The sequence below is a fragment of the Arvicola amphibius genome, chromosome 12 (assembly GCF_903992535.2).
Source record: "Arvicola amphibius chromosome 12, mArvAmp1.2, whole genome shotgun sequence".
Taxonomy (NCBI): domain Eukaryota; kingdom Metazoa; phylum Chordata; class Mammalia; order Rodentia; family Cricetidae; genus Arvicola; species Arvicola amphibius.
The window spans coordinates 164,156,131-164,174,790 of NC_052058.2; the positions used below are offsets into that span (position 1 = coordinate 164,156,131).

At 42.7% G+C, this 18,660-nt stretch overlaps 1 protein-coding gene across 1 annotated transcript in view; it reads left to right on the forward strand.

Moving 5' to 3' along the window:
* Rsf1 (remodeling and spacing factor 1) overlaps window positions 1–18,660 on the forward strand; it is a 110,251-nt gene that overhangs the window by 69,712 nt on the left and 21,879 nt on the right. Inside the window, exons 6-8 of the mRNA XM_038313580.1 lie at window positions 8,429–10,224; window positions 12,380–12,583; window positions 18,000–18,104. Of these exons, the coding sequence (XP_038169508.1) occupies window positions 8,429–10,224; window positions 12,380–12,583; window positions 18,000–18,104 (2,105 nt within the window). The remainder of the gene's footprint in view (window positions 1–8,428; window positions 10,225–12,379; window positions 12,584–17,999; window positions 18,105–18,660) is intronic.

Here is an 18,660-nt window from a genome sequence, read left to right on the forward strand (position 1 = left end):
CTTTCGGACATTTAAGAAATATAAATGAAATATGTTTAAATCATTAACTCGGTGTCTTACTGATTTGAGAATCTTGATAGGTGTGGTGCCGCTCGCCTGTGCGCTACACACTTAGGGGGCAGAGGCAGGAAGTGCTGAGTTCTGGGCCAGCCTGAACCAAACCAAATGCTAAGATGTTTATTGAACTTGGTGGTCGGAGTGAGGAAAGCTGTGTCAGAGGCTTGGCAGTTTTAGGTTTAATTTTAGGTTTATAGGGTACGGGGCATTCAGATTCTACATTTATTGACATAGTGGTCCTCCCTCCCTAGATGTCTGACCACGTTAAACATTACGTCCCTGTGTTCTCTGTTTGCAGCCTTGGATTCTGCTTTCTGTCTTTATGGATTTGATTACTGGTCCCCTTGTTTCACTTCGTGTGCTGTCTTCAGGCGTCCACGTTAGTACATGTGTCATGGTTTCCTCTCTCTTTAAGAATGAGTAATAATTCACTGTGTATGCCCCACGTTTTGTTCGTCCATTGGTGACCATCAGAGTTCCTTCCTCCTTCAGGCTGCTGTGAATAACCCCACTGTGGCTAATACAGATCCCTCTTTGAGTTTGTACATGTGCTACATGCCCACAAGTGAAATTGCTGAATCTTATGATAATACTGCTTCATTTTTTTGATGCTTGCCACACTGTTTTCTTTTCCTTTTCTTCTTGAGATAGCATCTTACTACGTAGCTCTGGCCACCCTGGAACTCACTCTGTAGACCAGGCTGGCCTCGAGCCCACAGAGATCCACCTGCCTCTGCCTCCTCAGTGCTGGGATGAAAAGTGTGCCTCCCTACCGCCCAAATTTAATTGTGTTTTTATTGTTAATGCTGGGAAAAAATATGTGTGCCCTGTCATGTGATCTTCCACCGCGAGCTTTTATTTTGTGTTTTACATTGTGTTTTTTCTTTTCTTTGATTTGGAGAAACTATCCATAAAACAAATCCCTATATATGGGAAACATTGCTTGAAAACAGACAATTAAGCCTCCTTATAGTGAAATGCTATTTCTGTAGTGAAATTCTAATTATCATGCTTATTTGACCATTGTTTATATGATTTTAAGTACTGGTGGTAGTTTTACTAGTGAGCTGCGTTTTCACACATAACAGATATTTGGGCTGCTTTGTTAAGGTGTAATAATTTCAAAGTACACCTTTGTATTCTAGAGAGGTTTGTTATTTTTTTTTTTTTTTCTGTTTTGCTTCTTTTAGTAGCTGCTCTTAAGCATTAGTTCTGGTTGTTCACTTTGGTCATCCTTCCATTCCATGTATTTGTTTATTTCCACCCACAATAAGGAAATCAAAGGGATTGGACATGGGCAGCACACACTTTTAGTCCGGGCACCCAGAAGAGGGATTTGAGGCCAGCCGGGGCTATGTACTGAGACCTTGTCTCAAAAAATAAAAAGATCCATCAGGGGACTGGAGAGATGGCTCAGTGGTTAAGAGCACTGACTGGTCTTCCAGAGGACCTGGTTCAGTTCCCAGCACTCGCATTATAGCATTATAGCAGCTCATGCCAATACACAGTTAAAAAAAAAAAACAATAATAATAAAGTTAAATAAATTTAAAAAATGACTCATTCTTTCAAAAAATTTAAAGTAAAAATATTGCTCAAACAAAAGGAGATGGCTGGGCTGGAGAGATGGCTCAGAGGTTAAGAGCACTGCCTGCTCTTCCAAAGGTCCTGAGTTCAATTCCCAGCAACCACATGGTAGCTCACAACCATCTGTAATGAGGTCCGGTGCCCTCTTCTGGGCTGCAGACATACAGACAGAATATTGTATACATAATAAGTAAATAAATACTTTAAAAAAACAAAACAAAAGGAGATGGCTGGACACAGTGTCTAACAGCCATCTGTAACTTTAGTTCCGAGATATGTAGTGTGCTATTCCGGCCTCTGAGGACACTGGGCATGCACATGGTCCACGGATATATGTAGACGAAACACCCATGCACAAAAAAAGCCACAAAAATTATGGGTGGGAGCAAAATAGAATTTTTTTTGTTCTGTGTAGCTCTGGTTGCCCTGGTACTTGCTCTAGCCACCACAATGGCCTCTCACAGAGATCCGCTTGTCTCTGCCTCCCGAGTGCCAGGATTAAAGGTGTGAGCCACCACACCCAGCTGCAAAATAAAAATTAATAGGAGTAGGAGGCTTTAAATTTGATTTTCTCGCATTTCTTTATGGTTAAATGGTTGTGGGCTTCAGAGATGGCTCAGTGGTTAGGAGCACCTTTTGCTCTTCCAGAGGACCTGTAGTAGATTCCCAGCAGCTGTGTGGCTCACCCGCGCTCATGTGCACACACCTTCTGCCTCCCCCACCCAACCCCACACACTAGTTTACAAAATCAATTGTAAAAGTTTTTATTCTCCGGGGAAGGACTTGGGTGCTACTCTGTGAATATGGAGGTCGAAGGACAGCTCTGAGGAGTTGTCTCTCTACACACTAGACCTGCACAGCAGCGTTCTTACCTGCTGAGCCTTTATGCTGGATGATTGTGTAGTTTAAAATTCAAAGCAAATTATTACTTTGGTAAAGTTTTTTTATTAATTTTATTATTGTGTGAGTATGAACACGTGCAAATGAATGTGTGCACAATCACTTTTCTCTGCCAAGCCCTTGCCGACCTTTCCTAGTGTACAATTCAAAAATTCCTCTGTTGGGCTCAGAGCAGAGTGGGAAGTGATCTACAGGAGCTCTCGCAGTCCCCTGGAAGACATTGCTGGGACTGTGTTGACTGTAACTTTTGATACCTTTTTGCTAAGAACCCATGTGGTGCTGGCCCACTTGTCCAAGTTCTACGTGGGAGGGGCAAGGCGTGTCGGCGCTGTTTCTCCTTCCTTCCAGACAGCCGTTCCCAAGCACCTCTCAGCACCTGCTGCTGTTGTGCATCCTAGCAAAAAGGAAATGGCTCATGGGAGAGGACTCTCTGGAGAGAGCAGAGGAGCAGGATATTGGAGTTCTGGTCTCTGGTCTCTGCTCTTTCATGCCACCTAAGTAGAGCGCAGTGGCGAGTACCCGGGTGTTCGCCAGATTCTAGGATCAGCATCGTGCACTGCAAAAAAAAACAAAGACTCAACAGAACTTTTCTGAGTGTCTCATCCCGACAATGGAATATTTATTTTTAAAGGTTTCTCTTTTTCTCCTTTCTGAAATGATGTCTATTACTGTATTATCCGAGCTAGCTTAACTCTAGACTCGGGTTGCTCCCAAGAAAATGTTTCTTATTAATTTGTTTTTATAAATATTGGGCATCTTCTATGTACGAATCATAATTTCTTGCAAGGAAGTCCCACAAACCAATCACACTGAAACCTACACTATAGTGGATAAAATAACTAATTTTGTGCTTTTTTACTTGAGCCTGTTTTGTTCTAAAATGAGTTGTATAATACTGAATTGCATAATCTGCACCATAAACTTTATTAGTTAAACATTGCTGTAAGTTTTCAGGGACTCAAGTGAGTATCAGAACTGTAGGTAATGCTGCAACTTACGTATGCTAGGTAAAGTTTTCCATACAGGTCAGTTTTAATGTGTAGATTGTGGACAGTGCAGAGGTGAGGAGCAGTAAGCTAGAGCCCTGCAGTACGCTGTCGTAAGTCACGTGAGTATACCCTTTGCTTGCGCACCCCACTCTGGCAGTACCTTTTTCCTTTAGGGTTGTCCGTGAATGGGCAGCTGAGGCCCCAGATAGGAAAACCATAAATAGGGGAGTCTACTAGATATAATTACTTCATGTTTCTCTGTCAGAGAGTAAGACAGACTGTTGTAAGTAGCTTTCCTTAAGTTACCTACTCTGTTATTGGTCAACTCAGTATTCTAGCTGAGACCGTGTCTGTCCAGAGGTCAGTGCTGTTTCTCCACTTAATTTTTGAGATGGAATCTCTCGTTGAACTTGGAGCCTCCGATTCAGCTGGAGTGGCTGCCGAGCAAGCACCAGGGGCACTTTGGGCTCTGCCACTCCGGCTGCGCGCTGAGGGCAGACGCGACCCGGCCTGGGTTTTCCATGGCTGCTGGATGCGGGAGTACTTTACCAGACTGAGCCCTCTCTTCCCAGCTGCTCTGCCTGGCAGTGAGACTGTGGTGGGGCCCTGGGTGAGAGGAAAGAAATGTAGCTTTTAGTTGGTCACTTTACCCTCTTGGGCGTCAGCACACATTGCTGTGGACTCGGTAGAAGTGTGAGCAGCCTTCAGCTGCAAGTGATACAGCTGCAGTTGGAAGGCAGGACATGACAAGGTTCTAAAAGTGTGGTTGCAATTTGGAAATTAGGCAAAAAAGAGGAGATGGTGAATCAGCACTGGAGAGAATTTTGAAGCCATTCTTATCAGTCAAATAGATCTTTATAGTCAAATGTCCATGCTTTAGACTTCCCTCAGCAGGATGATGCTATCATTTCTCTTTAGTGGGTGCTAAGGAGAAGCACATTACTATAAGCCTGTGCACAAACCCAAAAACGACAGAAAATAGCTTTGAAAATTTACCAGCAACTGAATACTTATGTAATCAGAATTGTATTTGACAAATGCTAAATTTTCCTAAGGGTGCTATCCATAAGCTCCCCGCCAGCCCCTCGGCCCAGCATCTCCTGCTGCCGCCTTGTGTCTTCAGATATCACCTTCACCTTTTCCTGTTCCTGGCTTAACCGTGCAGGCTCTGCCTCAGACACTGTAAAGGCCTAGTTATACTCTGAAATGAGCCTCTGATCCCCTTGTCAATTTGCCACGTGTATTGGAGCCATGCACAGCACATGCTTGTAGCTGCCAAGTGGCCGAACTTTAAATTCCAAACGATGGTTGACAGAAGCGAAGGTTCTGGTCCTGTTCAAGTTGTTCAGAGTGCAGTCCATGTGTTTAGGTGCTGTACTACTGGGAGGTTACAGTGCTTATAAAGAAAACAATACCACTTAGTGCCTGTTTTACTCTCCGTTGTATACAGTGTTCTAATTTGGAAGGCACACACAAAAAAAGGCTAGTCTTGACCTTGCAATCCTCCTGCCTCATCCTCCCAAGTAGCTGGTATTTTATAGGCCTGCACCTGGCTTTAGACCATCATATTCACAATAGAAATGAGATAACATAGCAATGCTCGAATTGCAAGACCTTAGCATAGGAGTAAGCCTGCATAATAATTGAGGGTAATCATGGCACCCTAGGCAGACAACCAAGTCTGCCTGCCACCTGTTATAATGATTAATCCGTTTATAAAGTTTTGAAACTAGGCAGAGTGGTGTACGTTGATAATCCTAGCACTTGGAAAACTGAAGCACAAAGTTTGTTCTGTATAGTGAGCTCCAAGCCCTCCTAGATTACATGGTAGAACTATCTCAAAACAGAAGAGAACAGTCTGTTGTGTGCCCCTGGGTCTCAGAACACTCCTGGGTCTTTCCTTAGCCTCTCCATGCAGAGGTCACAGATGTCGACCACTGCCCAGCTGTTAGTTCATTTTGCTTTTCTTGTAGTTGTTGTTCCTTGAGACAGGGCTTCTCTGTGTAACTGCCCTGAAGCTGGAATTACAGATGGCTGGTTGTTGTCTGCTGTGTGGATCCTGTAAGTCAAACCCTGATTCTCTGGAAGTTCTCTTAACTGCTGAACCATCATTCCAGTTTTACCCATCTCCACTAACCCCTCTTTGTGTTTAAATTACATTTATTGTGCGCGTGTTGTGCACACACAGGCACACACTGTTCAGATATGGAGATCAGAGGACAGCTTGCAAGAGGTGGTTCTCTTTGCCGTGTGAGTTTTGGGGTTTGAACAAGGTCATCAAGTGCCTTTGCCTGCTGAGTCATCTCACTTCCCAGTATTGTTCCTTTTGGTCTTGATGTGCACCAGTCTCCAGTCCCCAGAGCGGACCTCTGTTCACAGTAGATACAGTGTGCCTGTTTGCTGCTAACTCTGAGTATATGTCGGCTAGATAAATGCAAAGTTAGTTAAATACACAAATACTAGATCTGGAGGGATGCTTTTGAGCGGGTCCAATTTGTATTGTTCTCCTATGATTTGTTTTTAAGTCCCAGTCGTCCATCTTGAAAAATGTTCAACATACTTTATTTGATGTATGAAATGAGACACTTCCAAGTTAATGTAGTAGCAATGTAGGGCTAATTGTTAAAGTTTAATTACAGGTTAGTATTAATAGGAATGGTCTCTCGGTATGTGTATATGGGGTTTAGTACTGATAACATTATATTGAAGGAAATTCCTTGATCCTGAACAAACCAGTGGTCACCTTAAATTGAGTTCCTTGCAACTTGATTGTAAAGGATATTATATATTTACTATAGAAAATCTGAGGACAAAGCAAAACAATAATAATTAATAGTAATATTAAAATAAATTAGGTATTTAGTTATTACCCCATAACCAAAAAGAAAATCACTGTTGCTGTTATGATCTATTTCTTTCTGTTCTTTAGTTTACTTTATTTCTGGACTGGTTACTGTTGCATTCATTTATTGGAATTATGTGATAAGGAGTTTTATGTCTTATTTTTGTTCTTAACATCCTATTCTATTCTGACCACATCTTTTCCGATGTGTTTCTTCCTTCAAGAAGGAAGTTGGTGGTGTAAAGCAGAGTTTGGTGCTGGGTAGTTTCCCTTTTACACTGTCAGTACAGCCTCATGCCCAAGTGCCTTTCTCTGCAGCCAGGCTACTTTGGAATTTCACGGTTTTTGATAAATTATATAGTTCGAGTAGTTCATTTTCACTTTAAACGGGTACTGACCTTGACTTCACTGTGACTTAAACCTGAGGATAACCTTGTACTTGTGAGCCTCCTCTGTCTGCATCCCTGTGCCTGGGTTACAGGCATGTGTCATCACTCCCTGACGCATGTGGTGCTGGTGTTCTGTGCATGCTGCCCACTGAGCTATCCCAGCATTTTGACCATTTCACCTACTGTGACTTGTTGGTCTGTAGCCCTGTATGTTTTAATAGCGCTCTCTGTTACTTTAAGTAGTCTCTTCAGTAAGTATACTGAGCAGTTCTTTGACACTTGAGCACAGCCTCTGAAGTCTGTCGGACCTTGCATGGCTCTCTCTTTCTTACTTGTTCATGTACACTTTTAAGAGAGCATTGGTGGGGGCACAAGAGGTGGCTGGGGAGCAAGAGCAGGCACTGCTCTTGCAGCAGACCTGAATTCTGTTCCCGGTATCTAAGCCAGGCAGCTCATGACTGCTCATAACTACAGCTTGAGGGATTTGATGCCTCTGCCCTCCTTCCATGTTTGCACACACATAAACGGAATTAAAAATAAGAAATAAGTATCTTTTAAATTGTTAATGTTCGTTTGTTAGTTTTACATTTAGGCTATAGTTAATTGCCATTGCAGTTTGTTCAATTAGGTCAGCAGGCATTTTGCGCACCCTGTAGGTAAATAATCTATGATTCTGTCTGCGAGCAGTTAAGTCTTAGACTAGTTGAACAAATAGATGTGTGGATAAATAATTAGGGTTCTGAGTAGTAAGTGCTGCAAAAAACATACATCTAGCAACATGTAACAAACACAGGACACGATTCTTTATAGAGCAATACAGCGTTAAAGCTTAAGTAGAATGGATGTTAATTGGACTTGAAAGTTTGAACATTTCTTCAGTAAAATGGTCATTATATCAGCCAACCTTGAGAACTTACTTAGGCCACTTCTGTAGACCCTCTGTGTGATATTGCCCTTGTATAATACATATACATGATGATGCATACAGATAGCAAATGCATACAGATGGCTGCAGATATGCAGACGGTTTGCGAGTATGAATAAGGACAGCAGTGATGTACTGGCCTCACCTGCCCAGTGCTCTGGGTTCTGTCCCCGCAGTCCATCAGCGAAAAGTGCTAATGTTTTGGTGACAAAAAATAGGGCAGTATGACCCCAACTCTGGTGGAAAATGTGCAGAGAGAGATAGATTGATAAGACAGATGGACAGACAACAGATGGAGCGACCTGAAGCCATTGTCGGTGATGCCTGAGACCATCAGGCTCGTGGGTATTTCTCTTCGTTTCTTTTCATTTTCCCTCCACAGTGCTCATTGCTTTGATGGCCTGAAATACTCAATGACTCACACACAAGACCATTTCTCACTTAATTAAAAACAGATTGACCTTTTGGGACTATTTCATGAAGCTTCTCTATCTCATCTTTCTGAGATAGTCCTGGAGATGGAATAAATTGCTTGAGCTGTTTAAACATTTTCATTCCTTCAAGAACACCAAAGCTAAATGTAGAAAGCAAAAACCTGAGTCTATATTTATATCTAGAGATTGTGACTCAAAATATCCTATTACAAAAGACTTCAGATTGAAATTGAAATAAGGATTGTAATTGTCTAAGATGTTTTTAACCTAAGAACTTCCGGTCATGTGAATTCTTTTCTGGTTCTAGAGGAATCGAAGGAAAATGGAAAGATGAAAGGTGATGGGCAGCCAGGAGATCCCATCAAGCGCTCTGTGGCCAAAGTTCTAGAAGAGACAGCTGTGAAGACTGAAAAAGAGGACGGAAAGGAGCTCGCGAAACTTCCCGTCATTGTAAAGCACGAAAAACCTCTGCCAGAAACAGAGGGGAAAAAGACCATTAGGGAGGAAAGCGATTCCTTCAAGGAAAATGTCAAACCCATCAAGGTAGAAGCGAAGGAATGCAGAGTGGACTCCAGGGATCTCAAGGTTAGCTCAGAGAGACTGGGCACACAGGAGCCCGAGCGAGTAGACTTTGGTGGCAGCATCCGATCTTCTCAGGACGTCCCAGAGAAATCTTCTGAGGAAACAGAGAAGCTTAGAAATGACCAGCAAGCCAAGATACCACTCAAAAAGCGTGAAATTAAGCTGAGTGATGATTTTGACAGACCTTTGTGTAAGTCAGCTACTCCAACAAAAGAATTTTTGAAAGATGAAATAAAGCAAGAGGAAGAGAGTTGTAAACGGCTCTCTGCCACCAGTGCTCTGAGTCACGAAGGGAAACAGCTAGTGAATGGGGAAATTAGTGAGGACAAGTTAACTCCAACTCTTAAGCCGGAACAGATGGAGACGCAGCTTTGTGAGACAAAGGAAGATGGTTCTAGCATCCCCTCTAAGGACGGAAATGCTGTCACGGAGGGAGATGGTGCTGAGAGCTTCAATTCTGTCTCAGCAAGCTCAAAGATAAATGAGCTCGAGAAAGAAGTCCCTTCAGGAAATGGTGTAGATAGCTCTGTGTCTACCGTAGAGAGCCTCAGTCAGAAAGGAAGGTCAGAGGAGTCTGTGCCTCCAAACGTGGAAATGCCTCTTGAGCCTTCGGAGACAGCGACCGATCTCTCTTTAAAACCCGCACCATCTGCTACTGAATCCTGCACAGCAAAAGTCGAAGAGAAGGCCCCCAAAAGTAAGAATGAGAACCACACTCCAGGCATAGAATGCCCGGAAAAGGTGGAGAAGGCCAAAAAGACTGTTGCTGATAAGGAAAGGCTGAGTCCAATACCCGAGGAGGTTGTAAGGAGTCCTCAAGAATCAGAAAAGCCAGGGCCCTGTGAGGTGGCTGAAACTTCCCTCCCACCCGAGATGACTGGCCCCAAGGAGAAACTGGCCTCAGAAAAAAAAGAATGTCTAGAGAGTGGGTCAAGTGAAGGTCAGTCCCTTGAAAATTCAAGCCCAGAAATTCTAAAAGAGGATTCTGAGTCCAGGAAGGTAGAAACGGCTAGTCTGGACATGGTCCAGGCCTCTGGCGTGGAGGGTACTTCTGAGACCAGGAAGGCAGAAACAGCTAGTCTGGACAACGTCCAGGCCTCTGAGACAAAGGGCTCTGCGCAAAAGAACAAATTCAAATATAAGGTAGTTCCTGAAGGAGACGGCCCTGCTTCAGAAAACACGGAGATCACCTCTGAAAGGCAGAAGGAAGGCATCAAGTTGACGATTCGGATCTCTAGTCGGAAGAAGAAGCCAGATTGTCCCCCACAAATTGTAGACTCTGAAAGCAAGGAAGAGAAGGTGGGGAAGGAAGAAGAGAAAACAAGCGTGGGGCGCACTTTAAGAAGGTCTCCAAGAATATCTAGACCCACAGCCAAAGTAGCCGAGATCAGAGATCAGAAAGCCGATAAGAAGAAAGAAGGAGAAGATGGAGTGGAAGATGAGCCAGCAGCTTTGCAGAGAACAGACAAGAAGGATCACTTGAAAAAAGCCGAGAAGGATACAAGTTCTAAAGTGAGCAAGGTAAAACTTCAAGTTTTCAGGGTAGAAAATTTCAAATGACTTGATTAGCCTCTGTTTGATGTGTGCATGTGGGGGTCAGAGAGCAACTTGCAAGAATCTTCCCAACTTGCACACTCCACAGAGGTCACAGTTAGGCCCTGGCTTGACAGCGCCTTTACCCACTGGCCACCAGGTTTTCATTAGATACTCCTTTTGCGTGTGTGTGCGCGCGCGATGTATGTATGAGTTCATGTGAAGGTGCATGTATGTGAACACTGGGTGGCTTCCTCCCTCTCTCTCTCCCTTTGTGAGACAGCTTGAAGCTCAAGGGTTCAACTAGGCTCGCTCAGCAGCTTCAGCAGCCCCTCTGTCTCCGTTCTGAGCCCCGGGCGCCAGGGCTCCAGGTGCAGACTGCCAGAGCCGACTGTCATGTGGTTCTGCACGTCCAAACACAGGTCTGCAGCTAGTGTGCCTGACATTCTACTGCACCATCTCGAGAGCCTTGTGTTCGCAATTTTAATTACAAAACTAATGTATATCTAATTGTTTATAGATTTGCGTTGAAATAGCCACTCCGAGACAACTAATCCTGAACCTTGCCTTTCAGTAGGTATCCATCCCTACACACTACATTTCAGACCACACAGTGTTCTCCTTGGACTTCTTGTTCTGTGGGTACACTCTATAAGCTGTCCCACAACTTGTGTTGGTTGAGTGCTAAAATGAGCTCCCGTGTATATCTAGTAACAGTGGGGAATACATTGGTTCGTTCCTTTTTCCAAGCGTTCTCATGTATGTTTTTAAAATAATTGGATTGCACCTATTTGTTGTGCTGAGTTTTCCACTGCACACTGTTGTCTCTATTCTTACGTCAGGAGTTACAGTCTACTTTTATTTCCTAGTGACCACATAGTGTTCATAGTGTGGATATACCTCATTTTATTTACTTACTCCCTTATTGATTGACATTTAGGTTGTTTCCCATTTTTCACTATTACAGGCAATGCTGCAGTGAAGATCCTTTTGGACAGAAGTGAGTATTCCTTTAGAATAGACTCCTAGAATTGGAATTACTGGGTCAAGGGGCATGTGTATTATCAAATTGATAGTTACTGTCACACTGCCCTCCAGAAGCCATGTTAGTGAACCACCCCGGTACCAGTTTGCCAGAGTACCCATTTTCCCTATTTTAGCATCAGTTTTACAAGCAGGAAATTTCTTTTCTACGACCTTCTTCATTTTAAGCAGACGTCAGTCCCTGGGAGTTTTCTGCTCCTTTTTTCATTTAAATGGCCAGGTTATTATCCATTGTCAGTCATACTTTGCTCCCTGAAATATGGAATTTTTAATTCTTTTGAAAACCTTTTTTCTTTTGTTGGAATTACTGTGTTCTTTCCTAGAGACCTGTAGCCTAGCAGTGAAGCAGGAGTAAAGACTGAAAGTAGGTGATAAATGGTGGAGCGTGTTTATCGGGACCTTACGTGCCGCTCTGACCTGCTTCCAAAGTTAGTTTGTGATGTATAGGGTTATAGGTGTGTGTGTGTGTGTGTGTGTGTGTGTTTATGTGAGTGTTTGTTTTGTTTTGTGGTTTTTCAAGACGGGGTTTCTCTGTGTAACAGCCTTGGCTGTCATAAAACTCCCTTTATATTGTCCAGGCTGGTATCAAACTTACAGAGATCATCTGCCTCTGCCTCCCAAATGCTCGTATTAAGAAGGGTACCACCATGCCCAGCCTTTAGAGTTTAAATTTAAAAATAAGTCTGTCAGTATATTTTCCTGCTGTTGATAGAGCCTTTAACTGTTCATGGCCATTGACCCAGAATCCTGTTCAAGGAATTTATCCTAACCACAGCGATGGATGTGCATTAACATCTACGAGGCTGCGTTGTGAGAGTGTAAAGATGGGAAACAACCACCCAGATGCGGGATGAGATCATACAGCTACCTTTGGCATATCCATAAGGCATAATGGTCATTATGTAATATAATCCCACTTTAAGATCCCCCAAATACAGAAAAATATTAATGAAACATACCAAAACTTATTAGTAGACAGATCTGATACAAGACTATAACATTTTTCATTCTTTCCTTTCTGTATCAGCTAAATGTTCTCCAAGGGACGTGTAGTCTGAAAAAGTTTCTTATGTGCAATTATGTCATCTTTTTCTGTAAGGTAAAACCCAAAGGCCGTGTCCGCTGGACTGGTTCGCGGTCGCGTGGCAGGTGGAGATACTCCAGCAACGACGACAGTGACGGCTCTGACAGCGAGAAGTCCTCTGCGGCCTCGGAGGAGGAGGGCAAGGAGAGTGAGGAAGCCGTCCTTCCAGAGGATGATGAGCCATGCAAGAAATGTGGCCTCCCGAACCACCCAGAACTAGTATGTACCTGTGCTAGTGAGCGGTGGCTATTTGGAGGGACCTAATGCCTCTAGGTTTGATTGTGATTTGAATTTTGTTTTGTTTTTTGAAACAGGATTTCACTGTTAACCCTGGCTAGCCCAGATCTCATTATATTGCTAGTTAAGGTTAGCCCTTGTCTTCCATTTCTATTACTGTGATAAAGCACCGTGGCCTGGGAAACATAACAAAGTTTGATTATGCTGTGCTTCCAGAGGGTCACGTGAGAGCCTGGCGATAGGAGGCGGGGTAGCAGCTGCGAGCTCACATCTTGACCCGCAAGCAGGAGGCAGAGAGCACAGTGGAGATAGCCTGAGTTTTGTGAAACCTCAAAACCTGCTCCCAGTAACGTACTTTGTTGATCAAGACCGTGCTTTCTAATCTCCAAGCAGCTACCACCTGGGAACCAAGCGTTCAAGCTTGAGACTGGGGGTTGGGGGAGTGGGGAGAGCAAGGCATCTCCTTCAGACCACCACCACTACCATAATGACCAGGGCTGTGAAAGTTAAGGCTTTTGTGTTGAGGACGTTTGAAGATTTGATCTCTTTCGAAGATCTTTTTTCTGCCCTCTAACTCAGAGAATCAGCTAGACTTGTGTTTGCCATACCATTTCCTAATTCATTCATTTATTCATTCATTTACTGATATTTATTTTAACCAAATGGATATAAAAAGTAAAGAAACTGGAGACAGAAGTAGTTGGGAGGAAGTAAGTGTAGCAAGCAAAAGTGACAGCAGAGAGAGCCAGAGGGTTTTCGTTTATCTAATTATAAGTAGTTGGGAGATCCCAGTTCTTTTTGCTGTTGTCAAGAGAATGACATTAGAAACTGAAGCTCTACAGTCTGCTGTGTTTCGTATGTCCTAGACTAGAAGATAATACCAAATCAAAATTAGAAGCAGTAGCTGGGCGGTGGTGGCACACACTCGGGAGGGAGAGGCTGGCGGATCTCTGTGAGTTCCAGGACAGCCAGGGCTACACAGAGAAACCCTGTCTCAGAAAACAAAAAGAACAACAACAAGATTGAAGGGCTGGCGACCCACTGTTGTGTTTGTAAGATAAATGGTCCTGTTCTTAGTGAACAGAAAGGCAATAGATTCCATAAACTTGGGACTCTTCTGGTTTTTTTTTTTTTGTTTTGTTTTGTTTTGTTTGGGTAAAGTAATGGATCTTTGCCTGAGACTTGGAAATTCTTTTTTTGTTTATATTTTTGCTTTGCTTTTTTGAGATAGGGTTTCTCTGTGCAATAGCTCCAGCTGTCCTAGAACCTGCTTCATAGACCAGGCTGGCCTTGAACTCTGCGTCCTCCCAAGTGCTCCGATGACAGGGTTGTGTGGAAATTCTTAGTTAGTAATAGTTGCTCAATGAGATTTGGGGCTTTGTTGTGGTGTAAACAAGTCTCCTTATAGAAGTAAATGAATTTGTCAGTTTTATTTTAATTGTCTTAATTTGAAATTTAGGTTATTTTTCTGTAGAAATAATGATGAGTGAAGTTGGGTGCCTGCCTTAGTCCACACACGCCAATACAACTGATTTTACAGTCGCTGTACACCACTGATGTAAGTTGGTACTTAATTTTAGACGTTGAGATCAAGTGGTGACTCTGTATTCTACAGAGCAGGAAGGAGGTAGTTTTTCAGCCTTTACTCTGTCTTGAGATAGAATTTCAGAAAGAACAAGTATACTCGAGGTGAACAAATAAACAGAGAGCATAGGCTCCTTTAGTGAGACCAGTGGTGGAATGAACCCTATGATGCTGGATTATGGTTGGACGAATTGTAGTGAGTTCATTTTAATATAGGTAGAAATGCAGGTGTGTGTGCATGCTCTTCTCCGAGAGAACTTAATACTTGTGGCAGGCCATTGCAGTAAGCACTCAGACTTCCCAGACCTTGGTTTCTAAATTCATCTATGATAAAGCACCCTGGGTTTCTTTATTTTATAAATTCTCATCCATCGGGAAGTGTGTAAGATGTGTCGAGTGCACCCTGTACCTGCCAGGAAGTAACAGTGCTTTACAAACAGAGAATCTGATACAGACAGGCCCCAAGGACGCAGAAAGAGCTCACTGCTCCAAGAAATGAAACAATAGATTTTAATTACAATTCAAAGAAGAAGAAATGTTTCTTAGTTCATACTGACAGGAATAATTGAGCAGACAAATGAGTAGTGGGAGGAACTCCAGTAGCTTAGGAGGTCTGAGGAGGAGACGCTCACAAGCAGAGTCCAACAGACATCACTGTTTGGAAGCAGAACTCGGGGAGAGAGAGAGAGAGAGAGAGAGAGAGAGAGAGAGAGAGAGAGAGAGAGAGAGAGAGAGAGAGAGAGAGAGAGAGAGAGAGAGAGAGAGATTGATTTACATAACTGGATTGTGCCTTACTTTACTTACAGTTTAGTAGCTGCTGTATCCCTAAATCTTCTCAACTCCTAGCCCTAGAAAACTTCAGCCTCTTTCTTTAGCATCGGCTGGATCTGTTTATCCTTCATTCTGTTTGTTGTTGTTCATGTGTTGTTATGGTGATCTGTGTGCATGCTGTTCTATGTTGTTGTTCATGTGTTGTTACTGATGATTTGCGTTCATGCTGTTCTGTGTTGTTACTGATGATTTGCGTTCATGCTGTTCTGTGTTGTTACTGATGATTTGCGTTCATGCTGTTCTGTGTTGTTACTGATGATTTGCGTTCATGCTGTTCTGTGTTGTTGTTCCTGTGTTGTTATGGTGATTTGCGTGCATGCTGTTTTGTGTTGTTGTTCATGTGTTATTATGGTGATTTACATGCATGTTGTTCACTTGAAACTTCTTTCCTAACTCATGGATTGTTTTTTTCTGCCCTCACTTTCCTAATAGTAGGATTAGAGGCATTACCCAGAAGGTCCAGTGGGGTTTATTTAGAGGTTAGACATATGGAAAATAAATAGTGTAACTTTTAGGTAGAAAAATAGCTACTTCTTTAACTAAGTGATCAAAATTAATATCATCAATAATAATCTGTATTGATATTATATATTCCTTGTGTGGTAGTTTGAATAAAAACAACCTCTATTAAACATGGTGTGGTGGTACACACCTTTAATCCCAGCATTTGGGAGGCAGAGGCAGGCATCTGTGAGGTTGAGGGTAGCCTGGTTTACAGATTGAGTTCCAGGACAGCCAGGGTTACATAAAGAAAAAGGAGTCGTGCTAAGTTCAGGGGCTGAAGAAATGGATCAGCAGTTAAGAACACTTACTGCGGGCTGGAGAGATGGCTCAGTGGTTAAGAGCATTGCCTGCTCTTCCAAAGGTCCTGAGTTCAATTCCCGGCAACCACATGGTGGCTCATAACCATCTGTAATGAGATCTGGTGCCCTCTTCTGGCCTGCAGACATACACACAGACAGAATATTGTATGCATAATAAATAAATAAATATTTTTTTAAAAAAAGAACACTTATTGCTCTTCTAGAGGATCCACTTGGTAGCTCCTAACTGTTGGTAACTTCATTTCCAAGGGGTCTCGTGCCCTCTTCTGACCTTCCCTGCACACAAATGGTGCACATTCATAGAGGCAGACATACACATGCCCGTTAAATAAAGAAGAATGGCTCCCTAGGCTCTTGTATTTGAATGTTTGTTTAGTTACCAGATAGTGGAAGTATTTGAGGGATTATAAGGAAGGGGTGTGGCCTTTTGGAGCAGATGTGGTCTTGTTGGAGGATGCCTGTCACTGGAGTCCAGGCCCAGTCTCTCTCTGCCTGCAGATGAAGATATAGAACTCTCAGCCACGTCTTCAGCACCATGCGAGCGTGCTGCCGTGCTCTCTGCCGTGATCATTAAGACAGCCCCCTGATAAGTGCGTTTTTATGAGTTACCTTTGTTGCGGTGTCCCTCCACTTCAACAGAACGCTGACTAACTCACCTTGCCGTGACAGAATGAGCAGAATGCTCTTTTTTCAAACGTGGATCCCCAGTGTCAACATTTGGAAACAAACCCAAATTCAGAATTGTTTGTGAAATGTTTGGTTTCTAATATTTTGCAGACTGTCAAGGTCTTACACACACACGCACACACGCACGCACACGCGCAATAAACATCTGTTGTTCCCAAGAATGAGAGTAGGGAAATGTAGTCAAGTACAGTGCAGTCGAATAACCTTGGACTCACGGCCAGAAGAACAGCAGTGCTGTGGGGAAAGGGCGTATGAAACCTACTGTGTTGGTGCTCAGTTTGAGTTTGGGCAGAGATGGGTAAGATTTTAGCTTTGTAACTGGGCATGCTGGCACACACCTCTAACTTTAACATTTGGGAACTGGAGTGGGCGGATTGAAACTTCAGGCCAGTTTATATCGAGACCACCTCTCAAGGGAAAAAGAGTCGTAGCCTTGTGGAAAGCTGAAGAAAGAACATCTGAGGGTACTGTAATATCTCTGTAGTCCACCTACAAATCTAAAAATGATTTCAAGGAGATACTTTTTAGTTAAATTATTATCAATACCCTGTGGTAGCTTTTAAATAACTGGCCGTCTAGACTTCCTTGCAGTAACCCTAAAGGTAAAACCAGTTGGTGGGGATGTTAATGTCTGAGCAGGACGGCTCTGATCCTTCTAGTCCTTTCCTGTGCATCAGATGCTTCCTTAGCTGAATTTACAGAAAGAAGAACTTTATTTCTTATGTGTAGGTAATTGAAATGCATTTAAAATCGAAATACTTTATAATTCTCTTCATGCTAGTGTACTTTATGATACTTGAACTTTAAAATTCTGTTAAAAGAATGTAAGATTTACCCTTTATGGCAAACTAAAAATTGGTTCCAGTTCAGAAAAGGGCTTACTGCATTTCACCAATTTCTGCATCATGAAAGTTTCTTGGGTTGTCAGAGAAAATGCTTTTTAATTTTTAAATTCTTTTTGTTTTGTTTTGTTTCTGTTTTTGTGTGACAGTGTTTCTATGTGTAGCCCTGGCTGTCCATGAACTTGCTTTGTGGACCAGGTTGGCCTCTGAATAAGAGATCCATCCGCCTCTGCCTCACTAGTGTTGAGATTAAAGGCGTGAGCCACCACCATCCAGTCCAGCTCAATGTAAAAAAAGAAAAAAAATCATTTTCCGCCCCTGAGTGTCATTTATTTCATTTCCTGTCTTTATGCAAACACCAAATGTTCATGGTAGTGTACTAAGAAGTACTGAAATGTCAGTCTTCACAAGGAATGGTGTCATGGCTGTTCAAACTCAGCACTGTGGAGACTGAGATAGGATATCCCTGAGAACTTGAGGCCATCCTGTGCTGTGTCTACTGGCCCAACCTGCGCTATTAATATAGTGAGAATTGTTGAAAGAAAAGGAAAGAAGGGAGGAAGAAAGAAAGAAAAAGACCATTATTTCAGCAAAGTGCAGATTGGTTGATATTACTGTGGTTTATTTCAGATTCTTCTGTGCGATTCCTGTGACAGTGGCTACCACACCGCCTGCCTCCGGCCTCCTCTGATGGTCATCCCTGATGGAGAATGGTTCTGCCCTCCTTGCCAGCATGTATGACCCCGCCTAGTTCTGTCTCCAGCCCTCAGTTTGATATTCAATGCATTACTAATACTTTTTAGCAGTCATAAACGCCTTCCTGTTCAAAGCAGTTGTTAGCAGTGTCTGCCTTTAGTTTGGGTCTCTACCTTCTATTCTTATCTTAGGCTTGCCTTCTGTCTTCTATAAGACTTCTGGCTTTGGTAAAACCATCTGTTTTCTACTCAAATTTATAATAAATATAAATAACTCCAACTTTGTGTGTGTGTGTGTGTGTGTGTGTGTGTGTGTGTATATGAATGAAAGTGCAATGAATGTTTCTGTAGTTTACCCATTTTTAAAATCTCACTTTTCATTACTGTATCTCTTTTTGTTGCTAGCACTGGAAGATACATCAGTCTGTTGTGTAGTCACAAAGTTTCTTGTAAAACCAGACAACAGTAGATTTCTGTTGGCTGCACCAATTGGATACTTTGTTTTACAGGGCCAACTTTATTTTGCTTTCACCATAATGTCTTTATGTCTTGCTTACCATAGCTCAGTCTGTGCTATTTTTAATGCTCTGTTTTGA